At 40.7% G+C, this 26,365-nt stretch overlaps 2 protein-coding genes across 6 annotated transcripts in view; one reads left to right on the top strand and one right to left on the bottom strand.

Moving 5' to 3' along the window:
* Window positions 1-213: 213 nt before the first annotated feature.
* ark2cb (arkadia (RNF111) C-terminal like ring finger ubiquitin ligase 2Cb) lies at window positions 214-13,768 on the top strand. Of its 5 annotated transcripts, none has more exons than XM_079554025.1 (8): window positions 214-494; window positions 3,881-4,205; window positions 4,544-4,672; window positions 5,134-5,296; window positions 5,437-5,541; window positions 6,748-6,840; window positions 7,732-7,835; window positions 10,343-13,768. In XM_079554025.1, exons 1-8 carry the CDS (start codon window positions 434-436, stop codon window positions 10,458-10,460), a joined length of 1,098 nt encoding a protein of 365 aa, XP_079410151.1. In that variant the 5' UTR covers window positions 214-433; the 3' UTR covers window positions 10,461-13,768. The 5 variants fall into 5 exon arrangements, with proteins under 5 accessions (XP_079410151.1, XP_079410153.1, XP_079410150.1 ...); XM_079554027.1 differs by having other exon boundaries at window positions 219-494; window positions 5,134-5,260; window positions 10,343-13,766; XM_079554024.1 differs by having other exon boundaries at window positions 220-494; window positions 6,745-6,840; window positions 10,343-13,765.
* A 1,026-nt stretch (window positions 13,769-14,794) lies between these two features.
* Window positions 14,795-26,365, bottom strand: part of loxhd1b (lipoxygenase homology PLAT domains 1b) — a 35,401-nt gene continuing 23,830 nt past the window's right edge. Inside the window, 13 exon segments of the mRNA XM_079554080.1 lie at window positions 14,795-15,282; window positions 16,358-16,513; window positions 16,753-16,885; window positions 17,012-17,182; window positions 18,651-18,836; window positions 18,924-19,101; window positions 19,177-19,294; window positions 20,601-20,728; window positions 20,834-21,019; window positions 21,209-21,417; window positions 23,297-23,423; window positions 23,501-23,710; window positions 25,624-25,778. Of these exon segments, the coding sequence (XP_079410206.1) occupies window positions 14,802-15,282; window positions 16,358-16,513; window positions 16,753-16,885; window positions 17,012-17,182; window positions 18,651-18,836; window positions 18,924-19,101; window positions 19,177-19,294; window positions 20,601-20,728; window positions 20,834-21,019; window positions 21,209-21,417; window positions 23,297-23,423; window positions 23,501-23,710; window positions 25,624-25,778 (2,438 nt within the window). The 3' untranslated portion in view covers window positions 14,795-14,801.

The following is a 26,365-nucleotide window of genomic DNA, read 5'->3' as shown; positions in this document are numbered from 1 at the left end:
GAAGGTGCAGCTGCTGCGCATCCCGTGTAGCGCTGGGTACTGCCCCCTTCTGTCGTGGAGGTGAAAGTGAACATATACATTTTGTACAGTATTTTTATGTATTGTATGTTGTTTGGGCGTCTAAATAAAGTACTACACTGTAGTCAAATTATGAGGAGCAACAAACATGTATGTAGCATGGACGTGCTACTCAAAACAACAGACACATTTTTGTTCTCTGAAGCGCCCTCTTGTGACCGGGATATCCCATGGCATGTCTGCTTTTGTGAACGACAGCCAGGCGGATGAGACAGTCGTACGCTAGGGCTGCCTGTGGTGCTAGCATTTCTAGCCAGCCAGCTCCAACAAGCAGCCGCCTGAATGTAAATCCGCATGGGCTATTCCAACTTTAACTCCGAATAAACAAGCGGAACTGTGAGACACGGATCCCAGGATGGTGTTAGTGCATGTCGGATATCTGGTTCTTCCCGTATTCGGCTCCGTAAGAAATAGAGGTACGGTATTAGTATTCTCATCGACCCAAAACATGTGCCCTGTTTATCTTAATATGCACTGCAGCTGTTGGCTAGCTTTACTAGCTTGAGCTTAGCCCTGGCGTTAGCTCGATTGACTGGCTGCGCAAACTAATAACAAATCCGCGCGCTTAATGTCCTACAACTCGAACTTACAATTTATTTTCTGCCCGTTTTTGGACGAATGCATGTTTAAATTCTGCGGCCCTGTTTTACTCCTAATAAAAGCTAAAAGGCGTCGTTTACGGTATGCTACGCTAGCTCGCCTGTACGGTGGAACGGAAAACATTTGTCACAAAGGACCCCTCACGTATGGCACGTCTGTAGCAATCTTCCTAAAGCTCGGTGTACATTCCCACACTGTCAATTTACCGGGCCAACCAGAGCCACATAATCGCTATATTTGCGCTCTGATCCGGCTGATAACATTGCGATGAAATGTGTTTTTTTTTCCGTGGCCGTGTGATTGTGCACTGTAAAAATACCGCAAAATAGACGTAGCCTCTCCAGCCACTCAGCTTATCTGTGCCTGGATGATGTCATTTGAAGATCATCTGCCCCTATAAGCCTCGTTTTCTTTTCAGCTGCAATGTTTTGCCAATTATGCGCGTCAATTGCCGGACCAACTAATCGACCCGTCGCCAATTATGCGTCGTTAGTCGGCGGTGCTATTTTAACGCTAATTTGCCATTCAGTAGCTGTTGAGGCTGCCCAATGGCTAGATCCGTGTCTGCGGTCCCCTCGCTCAAACAATGCATTACAAGCTCCAGTGTAGCATTAATTTCACAACAGTGGCATCACAGTGATTTCATTGTGCTTTTATTTCTGTTCTTATTTCCCTGTTTCATAGTATGGAGGCTGGCTCTACATTCTGCATTTATCAGATCTTTGTCGTCCCCCCCATTGTGTAGCTAATGATCATCTGCTGCTGTGTGGTGTGGCGTGGCCTCTGCCTGTTCTCTGCATTTAGCTGTATTGTGAACCCCTTCTTCATTTCCTCTTTCCATCAGAAGACGGCATTGGTATTAAAAGCACCCCCCTCTCTCCAGATGTGTTCAGCCATAGACTTTCATGTTAAACCAACTAAAAAAAAAACCTAGCTAACACCTATAGTACCGAGCACCTTTTGTCTTTTTTTCTGTCAATTGCTGTAGCACTGAGTAAGCATTTAGCTCCTTTTTTAGATATCAGTTGAATGTCATTGTGTACCTCCCATCCAGTCTTGATAGACAACATGCTGTAAATTCCTGTCAAGTGGATACATTTTGCATGACCTCCTATAGTGCACTCTTGCATCGTTGAACACCAGAATTTGGCTCATCCTCCCCCTTTTTCTCTTCTCACAAGGTGCAATGTACATGAGTTTAAAAAAAAAAATCCAATTTGGAAACAATTGCATGTCGCAGTTAATAACAATTTCACTTAAAGTACACTGCACCTGAACACCTGTCATGAGTGTTTCCATTTCTTGTGTAATTGTTTCTGTTCCCTGCGCCAAAAAAAATAAAAATAAACAAGCTTTGAATCACACTGAATCGTCAGGACATTTTACATCAAAACTGCAAATTTTAAAAGTCTACAAAATGTGCTCACTGGTGGTTCATCACTTCCCTGATTTTTTCCCCACTAACCTCAGGCCAAAATGCTATCCATTTCACAGGGATGCCTATTTTTCCTGCACTGCTAAAGAGATCCTCTATTAGTAACAACGTCTTTTATTGTTTGGTTGTGGTCTATCTTTACCTTTTGTTCTGGTAATAGTACTTTCAATGCATGGTTCACATTTTTATGATTCATAATTTATTTGTTTATGTTTTTTTTCTACATTGACTAGTTCAAATCCAATGTTATCTTTCTGTAGTAAAGATGTATCCTGCTGTACTTGAATCATGTGCTATAGCGAACACGTCTGCTCATTGGATGCTGCTTTTGTTCTTTTTTAACCCTATATGGAGCATGGTGGGCCTTGCCTTTTAGTCTATGTTGTTTATTTTTTGTTGCATGGATTTATTACTATTTATTAAAAAAGCTAAAGAGGAAAGAAATTAAACACAAATTTAAGAAATACTAATATTTCAATAAAGAAAATAGTGTTTTTCCTAACCTTCAGTGTGCTTCTTGCTGATTTCCATATATTGTCCTCCCCCTCCCCTCCTTCCCTTGTCCCTACCTGCCCCCTCCCTGAACAAAACTCCACCCCCTCAACCAAACACCCACCTCCTCTTCCTCCCCTTGCTCTGTCAAAGATAGACAATTTCCACGCTTCCTCCATCACAGGGCCTTAAGTCTATCTGCTGTCATTCATGGTGATCGTTTTGACAGAGATGCTTTTGAAATGCAGTGTGTTAATGCTTCATACAACAGCAACTGTAGCCGTCTGGAAGTGAGTCCATGACCCCAGCTCAAGGTCACTGCTTGTCTGCTCAGCTGTATTGACTACATGTCAAGCTACACGTATTACTATTATTATTGCTCACATTGGAGGGATTTAAAACAAACACTGCATTTCTCAAACATCCTATTTGTAAATGCAATGTAGACTTTGCCTAAATAATTGTGATTAGATATATTTCCATGCCATGACTTCTTAAGTCCATCATAGCATTATGTAGAACTTTCCATTTAAATATATACTCTGCTAACATTCAATACTCAATCTGCCATAAAGACATGTTTTTATTGACGTAATATCTGTTCAACCACTTCATCTTTTCCTTAATGACAGGGACCTTTCTTATCATTTATAACAGTGACTGCATTCAAAGAAAGCCTAAGCAAGCTTCTCTACTCCTTTGAGTCTTGACAGCAGTCTCTTCACTGTAGTTGCCAAATAGCTGTGGTTGGAAAGAGAGAAAAGGCATTCATGTTATTTCCTCTAAAGTCATATGGTTTGAATAGAGACATTATGAAGCACTTATAATACAAACACTGGAGTCCTTTTGCTGTCTTCAACATGTTAGTGTCAAATGGGGTTATTCTGGCAACTGCATAATAAATAACGTAGAATTATTTTTAATAACATTTCTACAAGGACTGACAGCTGTAAATTTAAAGCCAAGCTGCGCTGAAGAGGTAGTAAATGCCGAGTTCACCTTGGTGATCGGGTTCCCTTCTGTGAATCTGAAGACCGGCAGTCGAACCAGAGGTCGGAATTCCGATAAAGTAAGCTCAGGACCAAATAATGGTACTCTTGCTCATGCCTCTTTTGGTAACCATTTTCCATCCAACAGAAGTATGTTCACCCTAGGTAAGAGCTAGGGCTTCATTAACATGCTATAACACACACACAGTGACTCCACAATTCACCCACTATTAATTCCAGCTAATCTCTTCTGCTCTGTGCTGACAACTTCTCTTATCTCCTGCAGGATCCCATTTCAACCGGCAACAGCAGCAGCAGCAGCACAGCCATGCTACCTCTTGCCGGCACTTCCAGTTAGGCCCTCAGGCCCCGCTGCCTATGGACTTCCCCATGCCCCACCCAGGGCAGCCCCAGTCGGGCATTAACCCCCACCTGGCTCCCCCGGGTCACCAACATGGCCCTCCACTGCACCCACCCCTCAACCCCATGACTGCTCCCCAATTCCAGGACATCCCTGCCCCCCCTTTCCTACCTCAGGCATTACACCAGCAATACCTCCTGCAGCAGCAGCTCCTTGAGGCCCAGCATAGACACATCCTGCCACCCTCCAGGTATCCACTCTGGTTCACTCAGGAGCGAGTCTTGCTCTTTTGTGTCTTTCAGGGAGTTTTATGGGGCTGTATCAATATTATGGACTGACCCTGTTTTATTTAAGTAGGGGCTAGAAAATAAAAACAAACAATAGATTCAATTCTAACTTTAATTATCCCAGGGGGCAATTTAAAAGGGCAGAAGTAGCTTAGTACTCTCACTCAACAGCACACACAGAACAACACGAAGCAAAGTAAGACCTCAGTCTCAAATTATGCGCTTAATGAATCTGGTTTAGCTGAAAAGTCCATATGGCAGAATATGTTTTCAGTACTTGTCCATCTGTATGTGTTGATAGACGTACCCCAGAGAGAGTTCCACACCAGCCCCACAGACTGCGACCAGGCTACGAGTTTACTCCCCCTATTCATGTTCCTCCTCAGCCTGTGGTGCAGCAGCCTCGCTATCTAGCTGAGGGAACTGACTGGTAAAGACTTGTTCTATTCATCACAACGCTATGTTTATCATCTGTTTCTGCATGGCAAGTTGCTGTATGGGGTATTATGCAACTGTTTATTGTAGCTGAATAATAACATGTCAGCTTTTGTCAATAAGATTTGGTTAGATACTAATAGAGATAGCCTGGTCAGTATATTTATGCTTAGAATAAGAATGTGCAACTGCATACCCTATATTAATGTAGAGGGCGGTATTTCAGAAAGACTACATTTACTGTGAAATTTAGTGCTGATCTATAACATAATGGAAAGTTGAAGCAAAGAGCAACTGGAGAGGGATGCTACATTATTTAAGGGCTCTGCAGTTGTGGCTGAACTCACACAGCCTAAATAATTGTGAGGCACAGAGCAGCTTGTGAAGATCTCCCTGTCAGAGCGCAGTGGAGTGCTGCCTGGTGCACTGGGTGAACCTGTTCCCTCTGGTGTTTAGGGACCTGAGTGTAGATGCCGCTCTGCCTCCTCAGTACCACATCCACCCGCTGCCGCAGCACTATCAGCACTACCTGACCTCTCCCAGGATGCACCACTTCCCCAGAAACAACGCCTCGACTCAAGTGGTGAGCCCCATGACTTCAGAGCAATCGATCACAGTGGTATAGATAAACTTTTTGCTATTCCTCATTGACTTTCTTACATTAAACTCAATGCCCAACAGCGGGGGGTGACCCGGCCTCCTGTCTGTGCGATTGCCGCCTCAGAGCTGACAGTGCCTCTTTTATCTGTCATCTTGCAGGTTGTTCATGAGATCAGAAACTACCCATATCCCCAGCTGCACTTGCTGGCTCTGCAGAGTCTCAACCCCTCCCGTCACGCGTCCGCTGTTAGGGAGAGCTACGAGGTTAGTGCTGCTCTCCGTGTCTCTCTCTCCCCTCAGCAGACACGCACGTCGGGCCATGTATTCATCACTGTTTCGCTGTGACCAATGCTCAGGACGGACTAAAAGATTGTCTTATTTGCAATTTCTGCTGACTAGATGCCTCGGATCATCCAGCTGTCTTTAATCACATAACATTGGTTTCCATTTGGGGAAGGTCTAATTGTTTCTTCCTGTTCATTGGAGTGCTTTGTTTATTATGAGCATATGCCGAAGTCATCCATCGAAGGTATCATTTCCAAGTTGAGAAGAGGCATCTCGTCACAGCTGTTTAAAATTCACTCTTCTGAGAAGCGTGACATGCGGAAAATCTCCCACTCTTTCCCTCTCTCTTCAGAGTGAGCTGAATTCCCACTATAACTCATTTGCAATGTATTACTTAATTAAACTGAATAATATACCATGGCTCAATTAATAATGAACAGAATATGGCCATAAGCAAACAAGTTATCTGAATCTTAGTTCTCAATATCTATAAGTATTGCGATTTATTGTATCAGAGCTTGTTTTTGTTTACCGCTGCTGTCACAGTTAATGTGGCCTGGAGTTTTCCATTTCTGTGCTTGTGTATCAGGGCCTTTACCATTAAACATTTATGATATTTTCTGTATGAAGTGCATATTATATTCAGCTTTTGCATCAGCAAAAGCTGAATATAATATGAGAGTCTTCTTCAAAAACCAATGTTTAAAAAATGTTTTAAAGATTAATTCAACCATTATGTATAAAACCTGGCAGTGTACCGCTAATGTTACCAAACAATGTGCCACAGTCAAGCAATGCTTAGACAATAACCCAAAAAGAACGTTTGTTAAAATGAGCTCATCATCCAGTGTGAAATGTTTCTTTTTTTAAATTAGCTTATTATCATAACATTTGTATACCGTGATGGTACCTAAAACAATTATAGCTAGATTATAGTTAATCTGATACAAATCTGATACAAATCTGATACAAATCTGATACAAATCTGATACAAACTTGGTACAGTCTGATAAAAATCTGATACAGCCTGATACAAATCTGATACAGCCTGATACAAATCTGATACAGCCTGATACAAATCTGATGCAGTCGGATACAAATCTGATACAGTCGGATACAAATCTGATACAGTCTCCCAAAGCCCTTGCCAAATTACAAATTGACCCTATCTCTTCTTCCAAGGAGCTTCTGCAGCTAGAGGACCGGCTCGGCAGCGTCAACCGCGGTGCAGTGCAGACCACCATCGAGAGATTCACTTTCCCCCACAAGTACAAGAAGGTACCTTTTCATATTAAACCTTTTTACTGGGCCCATACGATGCAATACACAGCCATGTACAACCAGTTATACTGTACTACTTACCTTAGGAAAAATACAACATAAACAAATGGACAAATGCCTCTAGAACTTGTAAATATTATGAAATGTAGTTATACAAAATGCCAGCAGAGGGTGCAAATTGTAAAGAGTAACATTGTTTGAATAATGATAGCTACCACCAAACATGCTAATCTGTGCAGAGAGGGAAGTTTGACTAGGGAAAGGATTAGAACAAGTTTAGTAAAGATGTCCAGACTCTAAAACTTGAAGTTTATGGCTTACCCTGTGTGACGTTTACTGGAGTGCAGTCAGGCGTCACCGATGAGGAGAGCTATGTTTTTAGTGAGTAGCTAACGTATCATTAGAAATGTTTTGCGTAAGATAAGGCCACAATTACATACAAAATACTGTGGTGCTGCTCTACCAGATGAGAGAGAGACAGAAGAGTTCTATCCACCCATGAGTTCAAAGGTCAAACTCATTCTTGCCAGATTAACGAGACGGGTCTGCAGTGAGCCCAATTGACGGCTGGAGATGACTCACGCGGCTGTCTGCTGATTCGTGTGTGCCGCTTTCGTTTGAATTTAAAACAGCCACAACACTGACTATGACCCAGATACTCCTGAAAGGGCGTCAGATCGTTTGGCACTGCGCCAGCGAAAAGAAATAATTGAGTCTGCATTCGAAGCTAAGACAAATTCTCCCTTTTTTCCGAGGGCACGGTGATTACGTGGTTCTCATTCCAATCTCACTCCCTTCCTCAAACACTCGTGGCATAAGCAAACTTTTATACCCAGCCCTGCATAATAATCTCATGTTTGACGTCCTTCAATTTTCATTCTTTCACAGAGAATACCCCAAGACCTGAAAATGTGTTTGGAGGACGAGGAATTGGACACTGACGAGAAGTGCACCATCTGTTTGTCAATGCTGGAGGATGGAGAGGATGTGAGGTATGCGCAATTACTCAAGAAAATCGAGTTTTCAGCCACCGTGCCGCTGAAAAGGTTGCTTTCACATGACAAAGCATTCGAAAGAGCCTGTATTCATTTAAAGGCACACTGCGTAACATTTTGGACTATACTGTTTCCAATCAGTACAAAACATTTTTCTAATGACCAGCTCGACACAGAAAATACTATTTCTGCTGACTTTAGTCACATCTCCATGGAAACGAGCTGGAGACGTACCCACTCCCGGTAAAGTTACAGTCATTTCTTAGGAGAGCTGAGGCCGCTCACAGCAAAATGACATGTTTTTTTTTTTAGATATTTTTCAATGCTGAAAATATCTGTCATAAAATAAAAGCTTCTATTTCAATTTTATTTTTTGGGCAAAATTCTAAGCAGTGTGGCTTTAAGCATGTTGTGTGTTGATGGGACTTTGAGACAGAAAAGATATCAGTATGGCTGGTTTTGGGGTTCAACATGTGGGTATTTTCTGTTCTTTTCTCAAAAACAATGAATCATCCATTGACTTACTTTGAGGCACTTTGCTCAATTTCATATCGCAGGGGATTGTGGCAGCGGCCTTATTTGTCCTCAGTCAGTGTTTTGGTGGGGCTCAAACGGCTTTGGCACGTAGTCCAAAGAATGTCTCATTTGCCCACACTGTTTGTTTTGTCAACCAGCTTCTACAACGCAGCGCTTCTTTGACACCGCTCTGTTGCCAGGACCGGAGGCAGTTGGAAAAAAAAGCAGAATAACTGCATCCTCTCAAAAAGGAAAAAAAAAAATCAGAATTCAGTCTCTGTTTCTTTGTTTATGTAGCTTCGAGGCAACATTAGCATTTAGCCAACTCAACTGACGGAGCTGATGTGATTACAATTAGCAGTAGTTTGACAGTAGATTTTTATAATAGCCCAAATAAGCTTTGTTAGTTATTCATTAGAATTAATTGTATTTACCTCTTTGATTCTGTCACTTTCATTATGTTTTAAATATCAATTAAAGGTCATGTCACAGGTTGGATTACCAATTTCACACAAACACAATGACTTTTCAGCTTAAACATTTGCCCATCTTTCTCTATATTTACATTTTGTTGATATCATTTTCTTGTTGGAAAGGGGCACAGGATGTGACATAAGAAAATGTAACTGTGAAACCAAGAGCACAAACGAGTCCCAGTTTAGTTTTGGGGAAATGGACTTGCCCCTTATCCTTTGTTACTTATGTTTTGGAAAGGTTATAGAAACTTTTCAAACAAAATTTCGCTCCATTTCATTAAATATTCGTCTGTGATCACGTGACATTTTTGGTCACATGATCTCCTTAATAAAAATCCCACACCTGTGCTCAATTTCACAATGCCCTGACGAAGACCCGTGAGTGCCTAGACTCGAGTGCCTCGGACATTTTTTGCTTCTTGGCTTACTTTTTCATAAAGTATTTTAAAGGGAATATACGGAGTTTAAAAATGTTAAAATGAAGTATTTTCCTCCCCCTACATATTCCAGCAATGTCCTAATGTGTAGAATGAGCTCAGACCTGTTCACCACAACTGCCTCTAAAATCCTGCACTGTCACTCAAAAAGGTGTTAATTCGGGTCCGAAGTGCCGTCATGCACGAGCTTAATACAGAAGCTGCAGTTACGTGCAAGACCAGAGGTGGCAGTAGTGAGTATAAAATGACCAACTTGCATCTAGCCCCTTTAACTTTGAAGCATCACCACAAAGTCTGCCTCAAGTTCAAATCCAGACTAAACCTGACCTGAATTGGACTAAATTATATCTAAAGTGGGTGTAAACTGTGGATTCTTTAACTCTGCTTAAAGAATAAGCAGACAGTAAGTTTCATTTTTACCCTGTTCATAAGGCCAATAAATTAAATCAATGCAAATAAGTGTGCTTTCCTTTCACATGGCAGGTAGGATGCTTGTGTAGCTCACTGCCACAGGGTGTTGTATTTCAGTTGTCTGGAGAAATGGAATCACACGGTCCTTTGAGACCGATTCCGATGTAAAACACAGAGAGGCTGGTGTGGAAAGATCTCAGACACAATCTGCATAATGGTCATGGCACCTGTTGTCTTCACTCCCGCCTGTCCACTGCATGCCCACTGGGTACAAGTCCTCCTGTCAACAAACATTCTCACATTTATATGAGAAGAAAGCTTAATATGTTTCAGATGACTCATAACTTTTGCATTAGATCGCATTGACAAATAGGGGAGGTTGCTTTTCATATTGGTTTTGGTTCATTTGATGGGAATGTTCAATCATTAGTTACGAAGGAATCGGCTACAATGCCCTTACCCTTGTGTCAGTAGTAGCCCAAATATTCACTTAAGTAAGAGTAAGTTTGATTCATGTTTCAGTTTGACATAAAAGATGAGAAACAAAATGGGGAACAATGTAACCGAATACTACCCACCTCTGTTTTTTCCCCTCATTAACAAAAAGGATAATGTTTCTCAAGATTTACAGTTGTATAAAATTCCAAATTTTTCTTTCTTCCAGGAGGTTACCCTGCATGCATCTCTTCCACCAGGCGTGTGTGGACCAGTGGCTGGCTACGAGCAGGAAGTGCCCTATATGCAGAGTGGACATTGAGACCCAGCTGTCGCCTGACAGTTGATAAACCCCGGTCGACTCGTTCAGCTCTGCATCTTGTAATTCTCCATTGCCTCTCCCCGGGGGGAAGCTCTGCCAAAACACTACTACTTCTTCTTCTTCCCCTCTGCGCCACTCTTTGAGCCTGGCTTGTGAGACAGCTGTGACGGGGAGATCAACAAAAGCACACTAACCTACAACATAACGGGAATGGGGCGGTGGCTGACAGGCAGAGGGGTTGCTTTGGCTGGATGTAGGTGGGAGGAGCAGGTCAGAGGTTGGACAGATGTGCTGAGGATGAGTTTCCTTACCCTGTGAGGACACTACCTTTACTACCAAACTCCCCCCACGCTCTCTCTGTGCTGTGTGACGGCCATTTCTCTGCCACTAAACCTCTTCCCAGGCCTGTGAAAAATCCTTTAAGCTGCACTCTGCCCAAGCCCTCAGCACATCTGTACAGAACTTTATCCAATGATTAGCATGAGGTTGTTTGGTGTGAAATCTTGTAGCTGAACGCTCGTGGTGTTATGGACTATAGTACTGAATAAGTATTTACTGAGTAACAGTGTTGTGTAGCAAGCAAATGCCTTTGCTTTTTCGAAATATGTTTGTGATAAAATAATACTAAAGGGTGACATACAGTGACAATATACAGTGTGGTAAATCTTCATAGACGATCAGCAAAGCGTTAGATGTATTAAAAAAAAAAGAAGCCAAAAATCCCTTGTTGTCGTCACTAACATGGTTTTTGGATTTCCAGTTAGTAGCCATCAGAGTTGATGCTAAACCCGCTAACTGCAGGCATGGCTTTCAGTGACGTGTTAGTGTCGTAGACGGGCCTCGACAATCTAGAGCTGAGGCCTCAGATGTGCATGCTGTACGGCAGGCTTGGGCTGTGTTGTTGTTGTGGAGCAGTAGAAACAGGGACTGTGTCTGTGCATGTGAACCACATACTCTGATGAGCTCACTCATTCATAGAGAAGGATAAGAACGCACCTGTTCCCCTTCCCCTCCTCCGAACTCATCTCCAGTCGACCAAAGTTGCTCTGAGACGCAGACCAGAAGCCTCCCCTCCTAAATCCTGCAGTGTGAGCGCTGGTGTGCGGCTGACAGCAACTCCTCTGTGGCCTCTTCATGATCGCGAGAGGCCGGCATGGGCTTGAGGATGCAGTGCCTGAGTCTTGCCATCAGAATAGATCAAACCTGACATTTCTATATTACCAGAACCTTATTGCCTATTGAACAAGCAAGCACATGTAATTTCTATGAACCGCGAATCGCCTCTACGTATCAGCTCCTTTCATTTCAAACTGAGTTGCTCCCACTGTGTCTGGTGTAACAGGGAAAACACAAACTTGTCTGCCTGTGATCTGTGCTAGAATGTGTACGATTGTCTCCCCTCCCATGGTAGTAGTGTATGGTACTGCTAGAACAACTGTGAAACTATGTTCAGTGCTAGAAGCCGTTTTCGATATATCATGCATGAACCATGTTGGCGTAGTTCACTTGAAGGAGTGTGAAAGGGAGAAAAAGCCATCCATTTGAAAAATACCAAACAAACGTTCTTAACATTTATTTTAAAACATTATTTCAATTTATTTTTTATTTTTTTTGGTTTTGTTTGCCATTTTGATTTCTTTTTTTTAGGTGTGTTGTCAATTTCTTTGCTCACATGCCAATCTGGACACGGTACTTGTCTGCTGAGTCCCTGTCCATTTAACCATAGTGAAGAAAAAGCTGCAATGCTGCAAGACATTAATGTTGTTCTAATGTAGCTTGTGTTTGTAAATGCACTATAATATGGAGTTGCCTGATTTGGGTTTGGTGGCGTGGGTCCCTCTTGTCCTAGGATTTGTGTTCATGTTCAGTTACAAGTATTTTCATGCTTTCTCGTGTATTATCGGAGGGTGACTTGACTGTTTGTGTTGCTTTTTTTCTTTTTGTATGAAACCTCCATCCAAAAAATTACAGATGGATGACAATGGAGGTTTGCTAGTTCACATAGAATGCTGTGATTAAAGATGCCTTAAGTATTTAACAATCATTATTTATTACTAACTGTAGCTAGCTAGCTATTGTGGTGGAATATTTAATGTCTCTATCTCATAACTTTGCAATTAATCAATATATTTATTTAGAATAACACAAAATATAAAAAAAAACTATACCTCATTATGCATTGGTCGGTGGGGATGCTTCTGCATGCCGTTTGTGTTTTGTTTTCCAAGGAGAAAAAAGATACTTGTTGAGAATGGACTGGGCTGTTCTCAGTTCATTATCGAGCCAGCATGGTGCTGTTGATTCTGGATGACATTCCATTCATTCACTTTTCTAATGACCATCCTGCTTTAAAACAAAGCAGACTATGGGCTGAGCTCTTCATATGGCTCTAGAACTCACTCGCTGACGTTGACTTTATTTACCGTTGCCACTTTTTATTTCAGTTTATTAGTTTTTTTTAAATATTCAATCATATCTGAATATCTACGGAATTCTTATTGCTTTAGGTCCCACATAATGTGCTATATAATCTGTTCTTATGTATTGCTGGCAAATGCTTTGTGTGGGATTTTGGAAAGTATCTAACTTGCTAACTTGAGCCATTGACTATTGAGCAAATTTCTGGTGTACTGTGGTTATACAATATAGATAGCGTGTTTTACACTTGGGTATAATAAGCTACTGTTTTGGTGTGCATTTCCTATTATTACTCTACTAATCCTGCAAAACGTATAGAATTGGAATGACGCTGGCTGGTTTTACAATATTTCATTTCGTGCTCTCACTGGCCTTACCCCATGTCCTCCACAGTGTAACCATTGCTCCAGCGCAACCTGGACAGTAGCCATAGTATTAACTCAAGCTGATGAACCGGAATGAACAGTAGAACTTAAAGCACAAGCTTTTTAATGCATGTCCTCTCAGGTTTTCCTATGTGTATGTGGGAGTAGCTCTGTAGATGTGTTTAATATGATGCTGTACCTTCTTGAATATTTCAGATGTTTCTTTGCTGCTGAAAAAATGTTGATTATTAACCTGCCAGTGAAAAAGGGAAGTGGCCATCTTTGTACAACACACTGCTGTTTTGCTGTAACCGCGCAATGTTTTATGATCTTGAGTATTTTATAGAGAAGTAGAAGTATGTATCAATAATATGAAAGCAATAGCTAAATCATAATGAAGAATAACATGATCCGTGAATATTGTGGAAAATCTTTAGATTCACTCTGGGTGGATTTTGTACTGTATTTATTACTAATGATGATGCAAAAAGTTGCATAGCTTAATCCAAACTGTTCTGTCTCTTTTTTATTTATTGTCTTGTATATGATCTTTTTGTATGTGTTTTTCAAATAAACTGCCTAAAACGCTGACAACTAATTGATTGTGTGGTGTTTGGTGTTTAAAGTATGAGCCGTTGTGTTCCTGACTAAATAGTTACACATTTTTGGATAAAGGAATCAAAACACTAGAAAATACAAGATTATACTCAAAATGGAAATTTATTTACTAAAACTTTTGTAGAAAGGTCGAGTGCAGTGGAATTCCTTTTCAAAACCAAAATAACCAACATGAATAATGCACAGAATATTGGCACTAATAAAACAAAATATCTCAATCAAAAAAGTCATATAAAACTCTTCTGTATGTAACAGATTAAAGGGATATTTCAGGATTTTTGACATAGGGCCTCATTTCCTAGTTATCCAGAGTGTTGGTGATTTCTGGAGATATTTTTTTTTGTAATTCATGCAGTTCTTATATTTGAAGAGTTAAGTGGCGCTTGGTTAGTGCAAGGCTAGCGCATTTCTATGGTATCAGCGAGCCTGCATTAAAAACAGTCTGACCCGCTCCACAGAGCACCTGAGGCAAATCACTTATAACGCCAGACTATGATAAACTAATAAGACTATATATATATATAAATGTTTGTGTCGATAGAATGATTTTTGGAATATAACTGACCTTGCATCACATGAATAATCACATTTTGAGGGACTATTCTCTAGCAGATCGCTCCGCTGCTGCGTAGCTTATACAACCACGAAGCTGATGCTGCTCAAACATAGGGTATTTTACATGCAAAATGGTTAAAATTACTTTATCGACACAGACATTTATATCGTTCGTCTGGTGTTATAAGTGATTTGCCTCAGGTGATCTGTGGTAAGACTGTTTTTATGCAGGCTAGCTGATATCGTAGAAATGCTTTAGCCTTGCATTTAGCCTAGCGCCACGAAACTCTTCAAATATAAGAACTGCTTGAATTACAAAAAAAATATCTCCAGAAATCAACTACACTCTGGATAACTAGGAAATGAGGCCCTATGTCAAAAATCCTGAAATATCCCTTTAATGCATTCTCCTAATATCTGGGGTAAAGCACTCGCTGGATGTGGCCATCCGCCTTCTTGGTGTCCAGCCACTTCCCACACATGAAGATGGTAGTGACTGAGTTGGCAGTGTTGGTCACCTCTACGCACTCTAAATACCAGCCACAGTTGGAGCCGCCGTTATCGTGCTCTACTTTGATCCGCAGCAACTCCCCGAGGTCCAGCATCTCCACGACAAAGCGGTCTGTTTGGCCTCGCTCGAAAAGGTTGCGGAATTTCTGCCGTAGGTGCCGCTGGCCTGAGTCACCGTTGACTCCGTAGAGGGTGATGAAAACGTTGGCGTCTGTTCCAGCGCCTTTAACGTCACCCGTGATCACTATGATCTCATACTTGACGGGCACCAAGTTGCGGACTTTGCTGGCAAAGCTCTCCACTGATTTGTAGCACTCATATGTCAAGAACTGGTCCTTTTTGGCTGCCAGGGGAACTTTTGCGTCGCAGTGAAAGAAATACCTAAGAAGAAAAGAAGGGTTGAGCCACAGCCTTACACAGGCTCACCATAAAGGGATATTTCAGGATTTTAGTCATTGGGCCTCATTTCCCAGTTATCCAGAGTGTTGCTGATTTCTGGAGATATTTTTGTAATTCATGCAGTTCTTATATTTGAAGAGTCAAGTGGCGCTAGGCTAGTGCACGTCTATGGTATCAGCTAGCCTGCATTAAAAACAGTCTGACACACTCCACAGTGCACCTGAGGCAAATCACTTATAACACCAGACTAACCATATAAATGTCTGTGTCGATAGAATAATTTTGGGAATATAACTGACCTTGCATCACATGAATGATCGCATTTTGAGGGACTATTTTCTAGCAGATCACTCCGCCGCTGCGTAGCTTATACAACCACGATGCTGATGCTGCTCAAATATAACTTCTTTTAAATGCAAAATGGTCAAAATTCATCTATCAACACAGACATTTATATCGTTAGTCTGGTGTTATAAGTGATTTGCCTCAGGTGCACTGGGTCAGACGGTTTTTAATGCAGGCTAGCTGATACCATAGACATGCACTAGCCTTGCACTAGCCTAGCACCACTTAACTCTTCAAATATAAGAACTGCATGAATTACAAAAAAAAAATATCTCCAGAAATCAGCAACACTCTGGATAACTAGGAAATTAGGCCCTATGTCAAAAATCCTGCAATATCCCTTTAATGTACCCATAGGCCCCGGGGCTTAAACAGAATTGTAGGCCCCATCCCCCCTCAGCACTAACCTATAATCCTAACCCTAAATCCCACAAAAACCCTAACCCTGCTACTCCTACATGTATCCCTCTGGGCTAGGTAGGGCAGGCCTCCTCCAGGTACACACACAGCTTAGCACAATCTTCACATACGGTCAGTCATGCCGCAAAGAGAAGTGATTGACTTGAAAATCAACAAATCACCTCTTCTTTTTTCCCCCTTAATTCTGATAGGCCCTTCACTATGGTAGGCCCCTGGGCTCCAGCCCCTGCTAGCCCATTGGTTAAGGTGGCTCTTACACACCTTGAGTATAATGTTTTGTCCGGGTACTTACTTGTTTCCGAGCTCCTTCTCTGTTACAACGACCTCCATAACATGCCAGAACTTCTCACCCTTAGGCTTCTTGCCATCCTTCGTTATGTGCCCCAAACAAATGCCAGCAATTTCTCCAACATGTTTGGATGAAAACTCAAAGGTGTCAGTGGCGCCACTGTAAAGGGCAAAAAGTGAGCTGAGTTTTAGTGTCTGAAAAATTAAAAGCACTGGTTTGTGGAGAGTTTTTCTTTAGCGTAGCTCATGGGATTAGGTCTCCTGAGAGCCTCGACTGGGAGAACAGAAAGTAAGACGAGATAAAAGAGCTGAGAAAAACAAAACGTGGAGGGGAGGAGATTATGTAAGCTCCACAACAGGGTTTTATTGCAAATGCACCTAGACTCTCTAAAGACCCACCATAAGAACTTCTTTTTCTTATTCTCCAGCACAAACTCTTTGGATCGAGCTTTTCTTCCTTCCAACACAATCCAGGCATTTTCTGTGGTCGATGCACCATCTGTGTTAGCAGTCGTCGTGGCAATTTCATATTCTGTGCAAAGCAAAGCAAAGCACAGTTTGTATAGTCGTTATATCACTGTCTCAATACAGAATATTTCAAGGGTGTTTTCTACAACAGTAGATTATTCAGAATTCAGCACAAATCACTTGCACGCACTAGTTTTGTCACTGAGGTCCACAGAGTCATTGTTGGCACATGCCAGCTCCCTCATTATCTGCCCATCGTCTTCGTTTTTAGCCAGCCAGCGGTCACAGGGGAATCGAAAGGTCTGGTCCATGGTTTCGTCTTTTACATCGATGTACTCGAGGTGCCAGCCCGGAGCAGGACCTGTTCACCAGGACACAGCACTGGATTACCACGCGTATTACAGTAAACTTACAGGGAACACTTTACATTACGGGCCGGTAAGTGCATGGTACTTACAGTGGTAATTCTAGATACTTATTGTGGTACTTATTGTGGTACTTACAGTGGTAATTCTAGATACTTATTGTGGTACTTATTGTGGTACTTACAGTGGTACGTGCGGTGGTACTTACATAGTAATTACAGAGGTAATTCTAGGTACTTGTTGTGGTACTTATGGTGGTAATTACAGTGCTAATTACAATGGTACTTACAATGGTACTTACAATGGTAATTACAATGGTATTTACAATGGTACTTCTGGTGGTAATTACGGTGGTAATTCTAGGAACTTATTGTGGTACTTAAAGGATACTATAGTGAGAATTAGAAGGTGTGTACTGCAATACTTGTATATATAGTGGTAATTACAGTGGTACTTACAATGGTAATTACAATTGTAATTACAGTGGTACTTACAATGGTAATTACAATTGTAATTACAATGGTACTTCTGGTGGTAATTACGGTGGTAATTCTAGGAACTTATTGTGGTACTTAAAGGATACTATAGTGAGAATTAGAAGGTGTGTACTGCAATACTTGTATATACAGTGGTAATTACAGTGGTACTTACAATGGTAATTACAATTGTAATTACAGTGGTACTTACAATGGTAATTACAATTGTAATTACAATGGTAATTACAGTGGTACTTACAGTGGTACTTCTGGTGGTAATTACAGTGGTAATTCTAGGAACTTATTATGGTACTTAAAGGATACTATAGTGAGAATTAGAAGGTGTGTACTGCAATACTTGTATATACAGTGGTAACTCTAAGTAATGAAGGTTGTACTTCTTGTTTTCTCTAATGCTGCTTTATATTGTTTTATAGTCACACAATCCTAGAAATTACTTCTGTATGTAGAAGCACCACATTTATAAATTTATTTATAAAAAGTTTATAAATAAACATATAAAAATTATGCCTTGTTTGTATTTGTATTCATAGTTTTTATCATCTGTTTGTGTTGTGAAGCACTTTGGGCAGCCGTGGTTGTTGTAAATGTGCTATAGAAATAAACTTGACCTTGACCTTGACATTTACTACCTATGAATTGCTGCTGTAGCATCCTTGAATTACTAATAAGTACCATAGATGTATCACTGTAAGTACTAAAAACTATCACTCAAAGGACCAAAGTAAATAGAAGTACAACCTTCATTACTCAGAGTTCCGACTGTATCTCTTCGTAATGAGAGATACAGTGGTAACTCTGTGTCTCCCTGACCCTAATCCTAGCCCCTAACCCGTAATGTAAAGTATTTCCAAATTACATTATAATAGTCATAGCGCAAGAAGCTAAAATCCTCTCACTGTGTCCCTTGCTGTGACAAACTGACAGCACACACATTTCGGAGCCAGCAGAATCGCCGGTTTCTCACCTTTGTTGTCGTGCCACACTCGGACCTTGGACAGCTCCCCCAGACTGAGCATGTCTGAAAATTTGAAGACATCTTTCCCTTTACGCTCAAACTTATTCCTGTTGGTGCTCTCTTTCAAAGGCAGAGTCCCTGTGTCACCATACTCTCCAAATACAATAAGGAAAACATTGCAATCTGTTCCAGCCCCTGCAAGACAAACAAAACAAAAAAAGGTTAATTTTTTTTCCCACAAATGGGATTTTAAAACTTTTCAGTACATTTTGAGCTACTCACCGCCAACATCACTAGTTTGGACATTAATGGTGTATGTCGTGTTTTCCACCATCTCCTCGTCGTCCACAGTGGCGGGCAGCTCGCACACTTTGGTCCTTTTTGGCCCTTTGATCTTTGATAACCAGTTCTCATAGGTAAACTCGTACACATCCTCAGTGGTTAGGTTTTTTAGCATAATCTGAAATGTATAGGATGTGATGCCTATTGGTGCGCATCGATACACGCACACATACTCTTTATACTATTTACTCACCTTATCAAGAAACCAATCAGGCCGACTTCCAGTGCCATCTATTCGAACTCGGATCTTCTTCAGGGGAGCTATGTCGTCGATTTCCAAGCTAAATGTGTCTTCCTGGTCTCTTTCAAACCTGGAAACATTCATTGATGGCACAATATGGAGGACTTAAATGACCTTTATGTCCCTAGATATGAGATAAACACTGATAACAATTGATAATAATATGTAATGTTGATAATAGTATAAAACATAAATAGAATATTTTGCATTTTATTCTATTTATTGAGATATTACTGTGGCTTTAAAAACATGATTTATTTAACCTCTTAAAGGGACAATAAGGAGTTTAAGAATGTTAAAACTAAGTATACATGTTCAAGCCATGTCCTAATGTGCAGAATGAGCCCAGACCTATTCATCACAAGACTGCAGTTACACATAAGACCTGAGGTGGCAGTAGTGAGTATAAAATGTCCAACTTGCATTTAGTCTCTTTAAAGCTGAGGTACCTGATTTTTTTCTGCACAAATTGGGATTTTTTTTTTCTCATAATCCCTCCTGCATTTTGGAATTGTTCAAGCAAATTGTTTATATGCCTGTTTCAAGCCTGTGTACAGCTTTGAGCTGTGGCAAAGTGAAGCAGGCGGGACCACCCCCAAAATAAATTTCACTAATTGAGAGTCTACTTCTTCTTCTATCGCTCAATAAAAAAAATAGGTGAAGACTACGCAACAAGGTCTGTTTTTTGCTGTGTTTACAACATACCCTGTGGTGGTAAAAACAAGTTTACTTTACAACCACAAAAAGTCAGGTAGCTCAGCTTTAAAGGGGCTAGATGCAAGTTTGCCATTTTATACTCACTACTGCCACCTCAGGTCATACGTGTAACTGCAGCTTCTATATTAAGCTCGTGCATGACGGCACTTCGGACCCGAATTAACACATTTTTAGTGACAGTGCAGGATTTTAGAGGCAGTCGTGGTGAACAAGTCTCATTCTACACATTAGGACATTGCTGGAATATGTAGGGGGAGGAAAATACATAATTTTAACATTTTTAAACTCTGTATAGTCCCTTTACCCCCTCATCTAAACGGATACATTTTCTCGCGTTTTTGTCACTTTTTTGTTGTGTCTTCACCACATTTTTGCCACATTTGCATTGCTTTTTGTCACGCTTTTGGTGCTTTTCTGTTGCATTTTTGTTGCATTTTCATCCTCGTTTTCGTCTCATTTTTGTCACTATTTTGACAAGACACTTTTAGATTTGGGTAAATCCAAACCGGAGAAAATGTGCTCGGTCCAGGCGGGGAGGTTAAGAGGTTAATATTATGACAAAGACGTATCCTAAAGACAATCCTTCTTGCCTTTATTTTTGTTGTTTCATTTCTTTTACCATTGAAGTGTTGCATACAAGATTTTTTTGGCCGACTAACCTGTCTCCATTTTTGGGCAGCAGCATTTCCTCTGTGCAGCCATTGGCTCCGTACACGCTCAGAAAAATGTTGGTATCAGTCCCTGCATACTGAGTGTCACCTGTGACGACCGTGGCTGAATAAACCACCTACCAAAGCACACAAGAGCAGAGACAAACCCCCCCTTTTTTTTACACAGCGCATTAACGTTGGGGCTTTTTTTTTTCATGGTTACGTTAGACCCGGTGACTCACTTTGCGGTTGATGTTGATGGTGCTAGAGTCCAACACATTGAACAGTCTGGCAGTCAGACCATCTCCTCTGTCTTTAGCCAGCCAGCACTTACACGGAAAGATGTACTTGATGCCTTTGGTTGGCACGGCAACCGCCAGCTCATCCACCAACCAGCAGCTCTCCGGCGTGAGACCATTATGGCCGAGCTGAAGAGGAAAGAGACAGTGGAGAGAGACAGTGGAGAGAGCAATGTAGAGCAGGAATTTTACACATTTATGATTTGAATTGACTCCAGGACCGCCCCGAATTAATTATTTCTGAGCCGGATTGTGTTTAAAATTTGATGACGGGTGCATTTGTGCGGAGCCGGCAGACAGTTTCACAGATTTTCTCACTTCCACACGCTTGATCTCTCCCACGTCCGTGCCGTAGCAGACAAAGTGTTCCATGGAGCCGGCTGTGAAGCTCTTCTTCCCCTCGGGCAGGTCCAGCCACAGCCGGTCTGTCTCCGTGTCGTTCGGGCCCAGGATGATGACATAAACCCTCGCTGTGGTGCTGGAGTCACGCTCGGTGCCAGTGGACAAGGTGAAGTGGTATGGAATGACTGAAAACAGAGAAAATACATACAATATTCTACCACAATATTCTGACTCAGTGCGGCGACTCTGTATGTTCCTGCTGGTTTAAACAAATCTCTCCTGTTTGGCAATAAAGACATATCCATCGCTCAAAAAAGACAAAGGTCAAGGTCCGAAAGGGAGAGTATGTAAGACTTGTTTTAAATATTAAAAATGTCTCCAGAATGAGGTAAACATGTTAAAATCAAACATTGGTTTTGCAATGTTGGGCTCCAGAGTAACATTGTAACGGCCGAAGCATTTTCCTATAGGCGCACCAGGACATCATTTAGGCGCATCACTTTAGAAATGTCTGAAAGTATGTAAAGGGTTCAATGCCGACACTAAACATTATAAAATATGTATTTCTCATTTCATATTCAAACATTTTACATCAGAATAATTATAATAAATATTATGGGACAGTCAGCATTACACAGCTCTAAAGGAGTGCAGAACGCTATAAGACATATATTTATTTTTATTTAACCAGGGAAGTCCTATTGAGATTAAGAATCTCTTTTTCTGTGGTAGGGGACACCAGAGAACCCAAACATGCAAACTCCACACAGAGTTTGCATGTTCTCCCTTCTAGCTGTGAAGCATGAGCGCTAACCGCTACACCACCGTGCCGCCCGTTTTATATATTACTTCTAATGTAGGGGCATCAATGATAGTTCAAGATACTTACTTATGCTTTTGGTAACTTAAATAAAATGAATGTATTAAGATTCTAAATGAGTTTATACAGAACGTTTAAAGGAGCTATACCTGATTGTACAAAGAAACAGGGTCACTCAAATTTCAAATTGCTATTTTCTGGTCCAAACTCATCTCAAACCTCCCTAATGCATTTACAACATCAAAATTTGTCACAGGGACTGAGTTTAAACCAGGTTTCACATCTTTCAGGGAGAAAAACTGTCACTTCACTGTAAAATATGCCTTCTAGCCTGACATTTTATGACTGTTTAAAAGGCTTTAAAATCAGTATTTTTTGGATAAATGTCTGCTTTTACCATATACTAAAAGACAAAACAATTTTTTTCCAATAACAGAAAATTAAAAAATCAAGGATAGCTCCTTTAATTAATGTAAAGTAAAATCTCCTTTACTTTAGCTTTTATCTCCACAGATAAAGAAATAAAGGTATGTCTGAATGAATCTAACTACTGTGACTGTTAATGATGAAACTCATCAAAATCAAGAGACTAAAGTCTGGAGTTTTGTGCCTGAGCTCGTGCATCTGACATCTATGTTCTGAGCGCATTGAAACAAGGACTAACCGGAGCTGAACAGGCAGCAGGACAGGAGGAGAGAGGAGTGAGTCTGTCTTTTTCATTACTGTGGTGATCATACAATGCTCATCAGAACAACATTTCCTTCATGTTAAAGCTGTGAACAATCTGATCAATGTTTACAGTTGGCTGATGAGGGGCATGTGGTGAGAATCAGGGCAATCGTACAGGTATGACTGCCCTGTACGACTCTTGAGCCCTGTATGATATAACAGTCTATGATCATGAAATAAATATGTATATATATATTATTGTAACATTGTTGTTGAGACACGACGTGCCACAATAATACAACGCCTTAGTTAAGTTAAAAACAGTTACTAGAATGTGCATATGACAAGTTTTTATGCTTTTCTATTTATTACTCAGTTTGATGGGTTAATGCTGGAGGCTATCCTTAATTAGCGTTGGAAATCTTATGAAGAATAGTTTTCTATACAGTTTTATGTTTCATAATAGAAACCGGGACCCACTAGAGTCCTTTATCTAATGTGCAGTAGTAATAAGGTATAAAGTATCTTCATGTTCATGGCTGAGAGAATACACGCCCTGACAAAGCAATTCTTACTTGGTCCTTCTTCAATAACTGCTGCCTTTTTCTTCTTCTTCTTCTTGTTGGCATTGCGGTCCAGCCCCATTTTTGCCTGAGCCAGCTTCTTTGTGTTTGGATCAGTGTTTCGTTCACCTTCATATCCCTGAACGAGACATATCAAAACACAAATATAATCTACAAATTCATAGAGAAACACAACCTGTTATGCGCCGTATGCACCTTAACAAAGAATGTGCGCGAGATCTTTTTGTCCTCTTTCTTCTTGGACAGCCAGCGCTCGCACAGAAACATGTACACCTCCTCCGTGTCCGCGTCCAGCACCTCCACCTGGTCCAAGTACCAATCTGCTCCCACCCCGGAGTCGTCGTGCCGGATTAAGATCTTGAACACTTGTCCCAGGTCGACGGCCTCCATGGTGAACTTATCCACCTGGAAGGCAGTGTGAATGGAAACCAATCTCATCTGGGCACTTGCAAGGGCTTGACATCAGAGGTTTGCCGTAACCGAGCACTTAAGTAACCTTTTAAATTATACATTTAAGAGTAGATTTATCACACCCAACTTTTGACTTTCACTAGAGCAATTATATTTGCTCTAGTGAACAGTAGTAAACAGTTTGTGTTTCTTGCCCCATGGCTTGACAATTCCTTTCTCTCCTAACCCTAACCCTATGTAGATTGATATATCCTTCTACAAACACTAATGCTTGCACTAACTTGTATTTTTGATTGACTGCGGAATTCTTCCGCAGTCAATTATTGGTTTTCATGTTCTTTATTATTATTCCTCTTCCATCTTTTTCCCGATTTTCTAGAGCTTTCAGCACCTTCATGCTTTGTGCAATTTATGCAAGTTATGCATCAAAATGTTCCGCATGTTGAGGAGAAGGGTGCTATTACTTTTGAGACTTCTGCAATTTACGTTTTTTCCGCAATCGGCCAAAATGTCGGAGATTTTTCCCATTGACTTATATTGGGGCTGCCGCAAATCCATGCTTTTCTGCACTTTTTTCTGCATTTTATGCAATTTCTGCACTTTGTGCATGTTCAGCTTCTGCAACTTGTGGGTTTTGAGAAAAAATTAGCCTTCTGCAGTTTTCCAGTTTTTTTATACGGGAGTTTGAAATTTTTGCATTGGTGTGTATGGGGGAATCCAGCCAATGGGGAGACTCCAGGCCTTTCAGCCATTTGTGCAGCTTCTGCCAATCAAGCACTTTCAACAGTTTGACCAGTTTATGGAATTTAAAAGTTTATGCAATATTAACAATTTATGCAAAGTAACCACTTTATGGGATTTAACCAGTTTATGCATTTTAAACCGTTTATGCAACTTAAGAGTTTATGCCATTTAGGATTTAGGAATTTTAAAGAGTTTATGCAATTTACATACTTTATGCAAATTAACCCATTCATGCATTTTACAACTTTATGCAGTTTATACAGTTTATGCAACATGACATTTGATGCATTTTACCAGTTTATGCAAATTTGATTATGCAATTTGAAGAGTTTATGCAATTTCTGCATTCGCTTCCCGCATTTCCGCAGTCAATCGCAATGGCGCAGCCATTGCATTTCTAGTTGTATTTCAATTTTTTTCTGTGAACTAGATGCAGCAGAAATTCAACGCTACCATGAACATTAAAGGGATATTTCAGGATTTTTGACATAGGGCCTCATTTCCTAGTTATCCAGAGTGTTGCTGATTTCTGGAGATATTTTTTTTTTGTAATTCATGCAGTTCTTGTATTTGAAGAGTTACGTGGCGCTAGGCTTGTGCAAGGCTAGCGCATTTCTATGGTGCATTAAAAACAGTCTGACCCGCTCCACAGTGCACCTGAGGCAAATCACTTATAACGCCAGACTTATAGAATAATTTTTGGAATATAACTGACCTTGCATCACATGAATGATCGATTTTGAGGGACTATTTTCAAGCAGATCACTCCGCCGCTGCATAACTTATACAACCACGTAGCTGATGCTGCTCAAATATAAATTATTTTAAAGGCAAAATGGTTCAAATTATTCTATCGACACAGACATTTATATCATTAGTCTGACGTTATAAGTAATTTGCCTCAGGTGCACTGTGGAGCGGGTCAGACTGTTTTTTATGCAGGCTAGCTGATACCATAGACATGCACTAGCCTTGCACTAGCCTAGCGCCACGAAACTCTTCATATATAAGAACTGCTTGAATTAAAAAAAAAATATCTCCAGAAATCAGCAACACTCTGGATAACTAGGAAATGAGGCCCTATGTCAAAAATCCTGAGATATCCTTTAAGTTAAGAATGCTGTTGTTCAAGCCCTGGGTAATACTTGTTAACAATACTGTACCTCTCCTCTCTCAAACTTGTTCTTGTTGGTCTCTGATTTGGCCAGTTTGCGCTCTCCGGTGTCTCCCAGGTCTCCGTAGATAGTGAGAAACACATTGGCATCGGTGCCAGCTTTATACATGTCGCCGGTTCGTACAGACACTTTGTATGAATGGGCTGTAATAATAAAAAAAAGTATTAAATGAATAAGAAACTATGAACAAAAAACTTTGGACCACAAGAAATAATGCATTTTCCAGCCTTGTTTACGTATTTTTGCCAGGAAAAGGCAACCACGTTAGTACACAAAATAGTATATTTAATAGCACATGATTTAACCTCAAACCAAGCACATGGAGTTTATAGCCTCATTTGAAAGCTTAGACAAAAACTGATCTGAACCGTTTTTTTCTCTCGTTGTCACTTTTTGGATGCACTTTTGATGCTTTTTTGTCAGTTCTTTGTTGTTTATAATGTTTGGCTTTTTTCATGTTTTTACCACTTTTTCTGTGTTTTTTGTCACTTTCTTCTCTTGTTGCATTTTCATCCTTGTTTTCGTCCCGTTTTTGTTGCTGCTTTGACACTTTTTTCAAGAAGCTTTTAGAAAGAGGTCAACCGATATGGGTTTTTCTAAGACCGATTTTTGGGGATTTTTATTGGCCGATGCCGATATGCTTGGCCGATATTTTTGGCAAATTTTTCCAAATGTCTGGTTTATAATCCTGTAAAAACATGGCCACTCCAGTAGAAGCTGATTTGATTTG

This window comes from Gobius niger, assembly GCF_951799975.1.
Source record: "Gobius niger genome assembly, chromosome: 1".
NCBI classification, from domain to species: Eukaryota; Metazoa; Chordata; class Actinopteri; order Gobiiformes; family Gobiidae; genus Gobius; species Gobius niger.
Note: the sequence above shows the minus strand (reverse complement) of the source record. Positions and strands in the feature narration are given on the sequence as shown.